We start from the raw sequence: 11819 nt of genomic DNA on the forward strand, positions 1-11819 counted from the left end.
AGGTGACATCCACCTGTCTCATCACAAATACACCTTCACTCAGAGAGATGACATCCACCTGTCTCATCACAAATACACCTTCACTTAGAGAGAGGACAATGATGTTTTGATTAGAAAATGTTAGGTAATAAACGTAATAAATATTTACCATTCACACATCATTCAGCTTTGGGTGGAAATGGTCTTTGGAAGTTGTTTGTTTATATTTTTATTATTGTATTATTGTTGTTGTTATAGTTATGTTTGATTATTAATATGTTTTTAATGATTAATTTGTGTAAAAGGGGGGGGGTGATACTACAGAGTGATAGAGGAAAGAGAGAGAGCAAGGGAGGGAGGAGGGGGAGAAAGGGAGAGTGATAGAGGAAAGAGCGTGGGAGGGGGAGAAAGGGAGAGTGAAAGAGGGAGGAGGGGGAGAAAGGGAGAGTGATAGAGGAAAGAGCGAGGGAGGGAGGAGGGGGAGAAAGGGAGAGTGCGAGAGGAAAGTGTGGGAGGGAGGAGGGGGAGAAAGGGAGAGTGATAGAGGGAAGAGCATGGGAGGGAGGAGGGGGAGAAAGGGAGAGTGATAGAGGGAAGAGCATGGGAGGGAGGAGGGGGAGAAAGGGAGAGTGATAGAGGGAAGAGCGTGGGAGGGAGGAGGGGGGAGAAAGGGAGAGTGATAGAGGGAAGAGCGAGGGAGGGAGGAGGGGGAGAAAGGGAGAGTGATAGAGGGAAGAGCATTGGAGGGAGGAGGGGGAGAAAGGGAGAGTGATAGAGGGAAGAGCGAGGGAGGGAGGAGGGGGAGAAAGGGAGAGTGAGAGAGGAAAGAGTGTGGGAGGGAGGAGGGGGAGAAAGGGAGAGTGATAGAGGGAAGAGCATGGGAGGGAGGAGGGGGAGAAAGGGAGAGTGATAGAGGGAAGAGCATGGGAGGGAGGAGGGGGAGAAAGGGAGAGTGATAGAGGGAAGAGCGTGGGAGGGAGGAGGGGGGAGAAAGGGAGAGTGATAGAGGGAAGAGCGTGGGAGGGAGGAGGGGGAGAAAGGGAGAGTGATAGAGGAAAGAGCAAGGGAGGAGGAGGAGAAAGGGAGAGTGATAGAGGGAAGAGCGTGGGAGGGAGGAGGGGGAGAAAGGGAGAGTGATAGAGGAAAGAGCGAGGGAGGAGGGGGAGAAAGGGAGAGTGATAGAGGGAAGAGCGTGGGAGGGAGGAGGGGGAGAAAGGGAGAGTGATAGAGGGAAGAGCGAGGGAGGGAGGAGGGGGAGAAAGGGAGAGTGATAGAGGGAAGAGCGAGGGAGGGAGGAGGGGGAGAAAGGGAGAGTGATAGAGGGAAGAGCGAGGGAGGGAGGAGGGGGAGAAAGGGAGAGTGATAGAGGAAAGAGCGTGGGAGGGGGAGAAAGGGAGAGTGATAGAGGGAAGAGCGTGGGAGGGAGGAGGGGGAGAAAGGGAGAGTGATAGAGGGAAGAGCGAGGGAGGGAGGAGGGGGAGAAAGGGAGAGTGAGAGAGGAAAGAGTGTGGGAGGGAGGAGGGGGAGAAAGGGAGAGTGATAGAGGGAAGAGCGAGGGAGGAGGGGGAGAAAGGGAGAGTGATAGAGGGAAGAGCGTGGGAGGGAGGAGGGGGAGAAAGGGAGAGTGATAGAGGAAAGAGCAAGGGAGGAGGAGGAGAAAGGGAGAGTGATAGAGGGAAGAGCGTGGGAGGGAGGAGGGGGAGAAAGGGAGAGTGATAGAGGGAAGAGCGAGGGAGGGAGGAGGGGGAGAAAGGGAGAGTGATAGAGGAAAGAGCGTGGGAGGGAGGAGGGGGAGAAAGGGAGAGTGATAGAGGGAAGAGAGAGGGAGGGAGGAGGGGGAGAAAGGGAGAGTGATAGAGGGAAGAGCGAGGGAGGGAGGAGGGGGAGAAAGGGAGAGTGATAGAGGAAAGAGCGTGGGAGGGGGAGAAAGGGAGAGTGATAGAGGGAAGAGCGTGGGAGGGAGGAGGTGGAGAAAGGGAGAGTGATAGAGGGAAGAGCGAGGGAGGGAGGAGGGGAGAAAGGGAGAGTGATAGAGGGAAGAGCGAGGGAGGAGGGGTGGATGATACTTTAGAGCAGGGGTGGGCAAACTTTGTCTCAGATAAAAATAAAAGTTGTTCGATTTGTCTCATCAAAATTAATTTGAGGGACGGAAAAAAGGGCATTTATTTGAAAATATAAAATCTATATAATATATATATAAAATATAAAGCTCCGTTATACTTTCTATCTAGCATCTAGTTGAAGACGTTCAAGAATGGCCTGGAGTGTTTTCCTCCTCCTCTTCCTACCCTATCCTCCTCTTCCTCCCCTATCCTCCTCCTCCTCTTTCCTCCTCCCCTTCCCTCCTCTTCCTCCCCTATCCTCATCCTCCTCCTCCTCTGTCCTCCTCCCCTTCCCTCCTCCTCCTCCTCCTCCCCTATCCTCCTCCTCCTCCCCTATCCTCCTCTGGTTTATGTGAATGTGTGTGGGTTTTGTGTGAGTGTCAGTGTAGTGTGTGAGTGAGTGTGTATATAGTCTGCATACACAGTATAGTCCAGTCAGTGTGTATATAGTGTGTATATATAGTCAAGTGTGTGTATATATAGTCTAGTGAGTGTATATATAGTCTAGTGAGTGTGTATATAGTGTGTATATATATAGTCAAGTGTGTGTGTATATAGTGTGCATATAGTCAAGTGAGTGTGTATATAGTGTGTATATAGTCTAGTCAGTGTGTATATAGTGTGTATATATAGTCTAGTGAGTATGTATATAACAAAGTACAGTGGGGAAAAAAAGTGTTTAGTCAGCCACCAATTGTGCAAGTTCTCCCACTTAAAAAGATGAGAGAGGCCTGTAATTTTCATCATAGGTACACGTCAACTATGACAGACAAATTGAGGAAAAAAAATCCAGAAAATCCCATTGTAGGATTTTTAATGAATTTATTTGCAAATTATGGTGGAAAATAAGTATTTGGTCACCTACAAACAAGCAAGATTTCTGGCTCTCACAGACCTGTAACTTCTTCTTTCAGAGGATCCTCTGTCCTCCACTCGTTACCTGTATTAATGGCACCTGTTTGAACTTGTTATCAGAAAAAAATACACCTGTCCACAACCTCAAACAGTCACACTCCAAACTTCACAATGGCCAAGACCAAAGAGCTGTCAAAGGACACCAAAAACAAAATTGTAGACCTGCACCAGGCTGGGAAGACTGAATCTGCAATAGGTAAGCAGCTTGGTTTGAAGAAATCAACTGTGGGAGCAATTATTAGGAAATGGAAGACATACAAGACCACTGATAATCTCCCTCGATCTGGGGCTCCACGCAAGATCTCACCCCGTGGGGTCAAAATGATCACAAGAACGGTGAGCAGAAATCCCAGAACCACACGGGGGGACCTAGTGAATGACCTGCAGAGAGCTGGGACCAAAGTAACAAAGCCAACCATCAGTAACACACTACGCCGCCAGGGACTCAAATCCTGCAGTGCCAGACGTGTCCCCCTGCTTAAGCCAGTACATGTCCAGGCCCGTCTGAAGTGCATTTGGATGATCCAGAAGAGGATTGGGAGAATGTCATATGGTCAGATGAAACCAAAATATAACTTTTTGGTAAAAACTCAACTCGTCATGTTTGGAGGACAAAGAATGCTGAGTTGCATCCAAAGAACACCATACCTACTGTGAAGCATGGGGGTGGAAACATCATGCTTTGGGGCTGTTTTTCTGCAAAGGGACCAGGACGACTGATCCGTGTAAAGGAAAGAATGAATGGGGCCATGTATCGTGAGATTTTGAGTGAAACCCTCCTTCCATCAGCAAGGGCATTGAAGATGAAACGTGGCTGGGTCTTTCAGCATGACAATGATCCCAAACACACCGCCCGGGCAACGAAGGAATGGCTTCGTAAGAAGCATTTCAAGGTCCTGGAGTGGCCTAGCCAGTCTCCAGATCTCAACCCCATAGAAAATCTTTGGAGGGAGTTGAAAGTCTGTGTTGCCCAGTGACAGCCCCAAAACATCACTGCTCTAGAGGAGATCTGCATGGAGGAATGGGACAAAATACCAGCAACAGTGTGTGAAAACCTTGTGAAGACTTACAGAAAACGTTTGACCTGTGTCATTGCCAACAAAGGGTATATAACAAAGTATTGAGAAACTTTTGTTATTGACCAAATACTTATTTTCCACCATCATATGCCAATAAATTCATAAAAAATCCTACAATGTGATTTTCTGGATTTTTTTTCCTCATTTTGTCTGTCATAGTTGACGTGTACCTATGATGAAAATTACAGGCCTCTCTCATCTTTTTAAGTGGGAGAACTTGCACAATTGGTGGCTGACTAAATACTTTTTTTCCCCACTGTATTGAGAAACGTTTGTTATTGACCAAATACTTATTTTCCACCATAATTTGCAAAAAAATTCATAAAAAATCCTACAATGTGATTTTCTGGAGAAAAAAATTCTCAATTTGTCTGTCATAGTTGACGTGTACCTATGATGAAAATTACAGGCCTCTCTCATCTTTTTAAGTGGGAGAACTTGCACAATTGGTGGCTGACTAAATACTTTTTTCCCCCACTGTATATAGTGTGTATATATAGTCTAGTGAGTGTGTATATATAGTATGTATATATAGTCAAGTGTGTGTATATATAGTCTAGTGAGTGTGTATATAGTGTGTATATATAGTCTAATGAGAGTGTATGTAGTGTGTATATATAGTGAGTGTGCATAGAGTCAATGCAAGATAGGGTCAGTGGGTAACCATTTAATTAACTATTTAGCAGTCTTCTGGCTATTTAGCAGTCTTCTGGCTTGGGGGTAGAAGCTGTCGGACAGGCTCATAGAGCCGATGCTCCGCTACAGTTTGCCGGACGGTAGCAGAGTGAACAGTCTATGGCTTGTATATTGACTGGTGTTGCTAAGCCTTCAGTAACTCCAAATTAATTATTAACCTTAAAAGGGGGTGCCAAGGCTATATTATCGCATTTGACCTTTGATATTGCGACACTACAATTTATGAGTTGGCATTGGCAGGTGTTGCAAGAAAGCATAGACATTAAAACCTGCCTACAAATGAGGTCATGAGGGAAGTGAACATTTAATCAGAGACAAAGAACACTTTCATCAGACAACGAAAACTTAGGCTGAGTGTGGTGAGTGTCTTTAGATTAAGTCTCTTTTCAATTATATGAGCCTCCGTTAATGTTGTCAACCCAACTCTTCATGTTCTAATGTCGCTGCACTCCAGCTTGTTGGCTGCAATGGTGAGGGATCCAGTTAACATTAATATCACTATGAGTTCACATGGCGCTGGTGAGAAACTTTATTTCTCCGTTTATTATTTTACGACCGAAGATCATAAAGATATTTACGAAGATAATAGAGGGTATTTCTTTTTTTTTTATTAAGAGCTTGACTGTTTCCTGTCTCTCTCCAGAGACAAGTCATCCAGCTATTGGTGAGTCACACAGAAATGTGCACATTCTCAAAAATGATTTTCAGTGAACCAAACCTCTGTACTTATTTGAGATGAACAGATACAGCTCTACTAAAATAAGACAGAATGTGAATCCCCATTATAGTTGAATTTTCGTCTGCGTTTTGCGCCATTTAAAACACAGCAGTGACGTAAACTTGATCCTATTTAAAGTGAATATGCAAACATCATGAATTGACCTTGCAAATCTTCTCATTATTAGGCTATTTAGCACCGTCTACATTGGGTGTAGGTTAAGTACTGTACCAAACAACCCATGATGAGTCAACCTGCATGAAGAACACATGGTTTCGTTTAGGCAATTTCATTCCTTTGACATTTGGCAATGTGAACACAACCAGACCAAATGGAAAAAAAATACAATGTAACAAATAATCAAACTCTGATTAGAACTATAGAAAACTAACTTTGTGTGAAAAGTGACATATTACAGACACTAGAACGGCAAACTGGGACTAACAAACTACTCAATATCTCTCCTGTTCTCCTGATTAGAAGTAGGCCTGAGAGGAGTGAAAAACAACCTCAAGTCCAACATGAGGAAGAAGTCTGGGAACATCTTTGAGGGCATTGCAAAACGTGGAGATCCAACGTTGCTCAACAAGATCTACCCAGAGCTCTACATCACAGAGAGTGAAGGGGAGAACAGAGAGCACGAGGTTTTGAAGATGGACGATACGGCTCGGACCAAAGCATTTCAAGACCATGCAATCAACTGCAATGACGTCTTCAAATCCATATTCCAACAAGAGGCATCCGTCAGAACTCTGCTGACGAAGGGTATCGCTGGCATCGGAAAATCAGTCTCGGTGCAGAAGTTCATCCTTGACTGGGCAGAAGGACGAGCCAATCAGGATGTAGATTTCGTCTTCACCCTTCCATTCAGGGATTTGAATCGAAACAAAGACGACCAGTACAGTCTGTTGGAGCTGCTGAGTGACTTCCACCCTGAACTTTCAGATATGGAAGACACAAAGAAGGTGGTCGACTGCAAAGTCGTGTTCATCTTGGATGGTCTGGATGAAAGCCAACTTCCACTGGATTTCCATAACAACAAGAGGTTGTCTAATGTAACCAAGACAACATCAGTGGACGTGCTGCTGACAAACCTCATCAAGGGGAATCTGCTTCCTTCTGCTCTCCTCTGGATAACCTCCCGACCAGCAGCAGTTGATAAGATACCCTCCGACTGTTTTGACCGTGTAACAGAAGTTCGGGGATTCAACGACCCACTGAAAGAAGAATACTTCAAGAAGAGATTCAGTGATGATGAGAACCTGTCCAGCAAAATCATCTCACACATAAAGACATCGAGGAGTCTCTTCATCATGTGCCACATTCCGGTCTTCTGTTGGATTACTGCCATGGTTCTTGGGAACATGTTGAGAGGATCCTGTTCTGAAGAAGTCCCTAAAACTCTGACTGAGATGTACATTTGTTTCCTACTCACTCTGACAAACCTGGAGAACAAGAAGCATGGGAAAAATGAAACAGACCTTCGGAAACTGTCAGAGTCTGACGTACAGATCATTTTGAAACTTGGAAAACTAGCCTCCCATAACCTGTTAAAGAGCAATCTGGTGTTTTCTGAAGAAGATTTGAGAGAGTGTGATATTGATATCAATGAAGCCTTTTTGGGCTCAGGGATGTGCACAGAGATCTTCAGAGAGGAGGACCCAATGTTTAGAGTGAAGTTGTATAGCTTTGTGCATCTCAGCATTCAGGAGTTCTTCGCAGCACTCTATGTTTCCCATTGTCATGCCAATGGTTTGCCATGTATTTCACCATGGGTTTCACTATATTTCGGAAAGCTGGATACATTGCATGACTTACACAGGTGTGCAGTGGATAAAGCGTTCCACAACAAGAACGGCCACCTGGACCTCTTCCTCCGCTTCCTTCTGGGCATCTCACTGGAGTCCAATCAGATCCTCTTGAAATGCCTACAGCTCCAGACAGAGGGAGACAAAGAGAGTATCCAGAATACCATCCAATACATCAAGGTCAAGTTATCGACTGAATGGTTTGTTTCCTCAGAGAGGTGTATCAATCTCCTCTACTGTTTGATTGAGCTGAAGGACAACTCCCTGGTGAATGAAATTCTAAAGTTCCTGACCTCCCAAAGTCTCTCCAAGATTGAGCTGACACCTGCTCAGTGCTCGGCGCTGGCGTACATGCTGTTGATGTCAGAGGAGGTGCTGGATGAATTTGACACGAGAAAATACAACACGTCAAGTCAGGGCCGTAGCAGACTCCTCCCAATAGTTAGATACTGCAGGAAGGCTATGTAAGTTCAGATGATAGTGAATTTACATTTACGTCATTTAGCAGACGCTCTTATCCAGAGCGACTTACAGGAGCAATTAGGGTTAAGTGCCTTGCTTAAGGGTACAGATAGATTTTTCACCTAGTCGGCTCGGGGAATAGAAACAGCGACCTTTCGGTTACTGGCACAACGCTCTTACCCACTAAGCTACCTGCCTCCATTTACTTTCCTAAGATTGGTAGATTACCGTAGTCACTTACGACTATTAGTATAATTTACACTTTTTTTTATGTCCTTTATAAGCCCTTTGTTTTCCCCTCTTAAGGCTAGTGGCCTGCTATTTCACAGACGACTGCGCTGAAATTTTGGCATCAGCTATCCAAATGCCTGGCTCACACCTGAGAGAACTCAGCATAATCTACAGCCAGCTGGAGAACCAGAAGCCCTTCATAGACGCGCTGGCAAGTCCCAACAACAGACTAGAGTCACTAGACATCAGTCATATCCAAGGGTTTTCAACAACTGAGCTGGAGGTGCTAACTGCTGCACTGAATCAATCTTACAGTCAGCTGCACACACTAAGGTGAGCAATTATTAGTAAACAAAACAAAAAAAAGAGCAAACCAAGAAAAAGCTTCTTAGTAAAGTGGAAGAAAAATAGAAACGGAAGCCGTTTGTGACATGAATGGATGGATCTACAGCTTCTTCTTCTGCTGGCAACTAGCAATGCAACAACGGCACCTAAGGGATGTTAGGGGACGGAACAGGGGAAGTCAGCCAAGTGTTTAGCTGTTTGAAGTCAATTTAAAAGACTCTTCTGTAAACTTGTTTACTACGATTACACTCCGTAAGAGAGACTAAAGCATGTAAGTCCACAAAGTGTAGAAGGATGATCCACTTTGTTGTAATCCATAGGTTTCCTGGGTGTTGGCTCGACGAGAGCTGCGGTGAAATTGTGGCTTCAGCTCTGGCGTCAGAGAACAGCCATCTGAGAGAGCTGGACCTCAGCGACAACAAACTGACAGACACCGGGGTGGAGGGGATCTCCACTGGGCTTATGAGTCCACACTGTGAACTGAAGATACTGAGGTGCGATATTTACGACAACAAGTGTTTCGAATCGTGTCAATCCATACAGCCCCTTTTAATTCCATATTCTCTCACGCCAGACTTGTCCGTTGTGAGGTCACTTCCTATGGAAGTTTGTCCCCTGCTCTAGCAGCCTCCCAGTTGGAGGAACTGCATCTGAGCTGCAACACCCTGGGCGACATGGGACTGAAGCTGCTCTCTGCTGGACTGGAGGATCCACACTGTCAGATACAGAAACAGGGGTGAGAAATGATGATGCTGTAAAAAAAAAAAAAAAAAAAAAAATGTAAAGTGTGGTATACATACATACAGTTTTATTTAACATTCTATATTTCTGTGCACAGGTATTTGGATAAAACCAAATTCAAATTTCAATCTCTCTCTCTCTCTCTCTCTCTCTCTCTCTGTTTCTCCTGCTATCTCTCTCATTCATCTCTTAGACTGAGGCAGTGTAATCTATCAGAGTTATCCTGTGAGTCCCTGTCCTCTGTCCTGTGTTCAAACTCAACCCTGATAGAGCTGGACCTGAGAGACAACGACTTGGGGGATTCAGGAGTGGAGCGACTCTCTGCTGCACTGGGGGACCCTCGCTGTGCCTTGCAGGTTTTGGGGTGAGAGGCTCACATATTGATGTAAGCAAACCCTTTTGAATTGAGTATGGCACCCTAACTCATTCCAACTGTTCTCTGCAGGCTGTCTGGTTGTCTGGTCACAGAGGAAGGCTGTGCTTCTCTGGATTCAGCTCTGAGGTCAAACCCCTCCCACCTGAGAGAACTGGACCTGAGCTACAATCACCCAGGAGACTCTGGAGTGAAGCTGCTCTCTGCTAGACTGGAGGATCCACACTGTAGACTGGATAAACTCAAGTTAGTGTAATATGTTATGTGTACACTATTTAGTTACTTTAATATTCCTTTAATATTCCTCTGCATATTATGATTATTTCTTGACATGAACTATTTCTATTAAAACAATACAGTGTGGACTTGTGTGGAGAGTGCAGGATCAAACCAGGCCTGAGGAAATGTGAGTCTGACTGATGTGTAATATGATATACAGGGTTTCTTCAGTTTGACATTTCCTTTAAAACAATGAGAAAGTACCGTCAGCTAAACAGAAAAACATTTAACTTTCTTATTTCCCTGGCTCCTCATTGTGCATGTGTGTTTTCTACAGATTCCAGTGAGCTCACCCTGGACCCAGATTCTGCACACATTGACCTGAGGCTGTCTGAGGATAGGAGGACAGTGTTGTGGAGAGAGGACAATGCTAACAGTCAAAGTAGTGCTAGCATAGGAAACGAAGCTAACAATGCTAACAGTGGGGATGGTGCTAGCATAGGAAACGAAGCTAACAATGCTAACAGTGGGGACGGTGTTAGCATAGGAAACGAAGCTACCAGAGGGGAAGAATCAAATAAATGGATTGATCCATCAATTTGTACAAGATCCCTGTCTGTGCATTGTACCAAGGGTTTATCTACTGGACGTTTCTACTGGCAGGTGGAGGCCACAGGATGGTTTGATATTGGGGTTATTATCAACGAAAACAATAGTATCTACAATATGTATGACCTCGTGGTAATATGTATGACCTTTATGGTATAATGATGTCATGCCATAGTGTTGTGAGGACAGAGGAAGAGTTAAGAAATGAGAGGTTTGGGGCCATAAAGTCTTCATTCCATTATGTCAAGGTAGATTGGCAAAAACCCCCTTGGTTTGTGCTGTGGTGGAGACCTCTGTGGGCTATACTCGGCCTTGTCTCAGGATTGTAAGTTGGTGGTTGAGGATATCCCTCTAGTGGTGCGGGGGCTGTGCTTTGGCAGAGTGGGTGGGGTTATATCCTTCCTGTTTGGCCCTGTCCGGGGGTTTCTTCGGATGGGGCCACAGTGTCTCCGGACCGCTCCTGTCTCAGCCTCCAGTATTTATGCTGCAGTAGTTTATGTGTCGGGGGGCTGGGGTTAGTTGGTTATACCTGGAGTACTTCTCCTGTCTTATCCAGTGTCCTGTGTGAATTTAAGTATGCTCTCTCTAATTCTCTCGTTCTCTCTTTCTCTCTGAGAACCTGAGCCCTAGGACCATACGTCAGGACTACCGGGCATGATGACACCTTGCTGTCCCCAGTCCGCCTGGCCTTGCTGCTATTCCAGTTTCAACTGTTCTGCCTGCGGTTACGAAACCCCTACCTGTCCCAGACCTGCTGTTTTCAACTCTTAATGATCGGCTATGAAAAGCCAACTGAGAGACCTGAGCCCTAGGACCATACGTCGGGACTATGAAAAGCCAACTGAGATTTATTCCTGATTATTATTTGACCATGCTTGTCACTTATGAACATTTTTGAACATCTTGGCATGGTTCTGTTATAATCTCCACCTGGCACAGCCAGAAGAGGACTGGCCACCCCTCATAGCCTGGTTCCTCTCTAGGTTTCTTCCTAGGTTTTCGCCTTTCTAGGGAGTTTTTCCTAGCCACCGTGCTTCTACACCTGCATTACTAGCTGTTTGGGGTTTTAGGCTGGGTTTCTGTACAGCACTTCGAGATATTAGCTGATGTAAGAAGGGCTATATAAAATAAAATTGATTGATTGATTGATTGGTTTAGGATAGCATGAGTGATGTTTAGTATACTGACTTGGGGTAAAAAGTGATGAACATCAAAGACAGGGAGTGCCCATGGAGACTTGCCAAATGTATGTGAAAGGAATGAGAACCAAAAGGCTATATAAGATATAGGGTCTTCTTTGTCTAGTTAGTTCAACTGACGAAGGGCAAAGCCATGTCCGTTTGTTAGATGAACCCACAAGCTCGTGATTCTATAAATGCTTGGTATGAAATCTCCACAGAATGTCTAAGAATATCCTTGCATCCTTGATTCTTTGATACCTGAGAAACTCATCATAACAACCTGGAATAGTATAAAAGTAATCCTTCTACCCCCCCCCCCCCCCCCCACCCACCCCATAAAAATAAAAAGTGGTTGTCCCAC

At 45.1% G+C, this 11819-nt stretch overlaps 2 protein-coding genes across 2 annotated transcripts; both read left to right on the plus strand.

The window, feature by feature from the left end:
- Positions 1 to 5271: 5271 nt before the first annotated feature.
- On the plus strand, positions 5272 to 8070 carry LOC311119355 (protein NLRC3-like; the record flags this gene model as incomplete). The annotated part of the gene is made up of 3 exons (XM_084194074.1): positions 5272 to 5290; positions 5970 to 7709; positions 8066 to 8070. The coding sequence occupies 3 exons, from the start codon at positions 5272 to 5274 to the stop codon at positions 8068 to 8070; spliced, it is 1764 nt and encodes a 587-aa protein (XP_084050200.1).
- Positions 8071 to 8088: 18 nt separating this feature from the next.
- LOC311119358 (ribonuclease inhibitor-like) lies at positions 8089 to 10599 on the plus strand. The gene is made up of 7 exons (XM_084194076.1): positions 8089 to 8323; positions 8656 to 8829; positions 8910 to 9071; positions 9270 to 9440; positions 9522 to 9695; positions 9809 to 9855; positions 10006 to 10599. Exons 1-7 carry the CDS (start codon positions 8124 to 8126, stop codon positions 10434 to 10436), a joined length of 1359 nt encoding a protein of 452 aa, XP_084050202.1. The 5' UTR covers positions 8089 to 8123; the 3' UTR covers positions 10437 to 10599.
- The last annotated feature ends 1220 nt before the right edge of the window (positions 10600 to 11819 follow it).

Source organism: Coregonus lavaretus, assembly GCF_964263955.1.
Source record: "Coregonus lavaretus genome assembly, contig: HAP1_SCAFFOLD_592, whole genome shotgun sequence".
In the NCBI taxonomy this organism is placed as follows: domain Eukaryota; kingdom Metazoa; phylum Chordata; class Actinopteri; order Salmoniformes; family Salmonidae; genus Coregonus; species Coregonus lavaretus.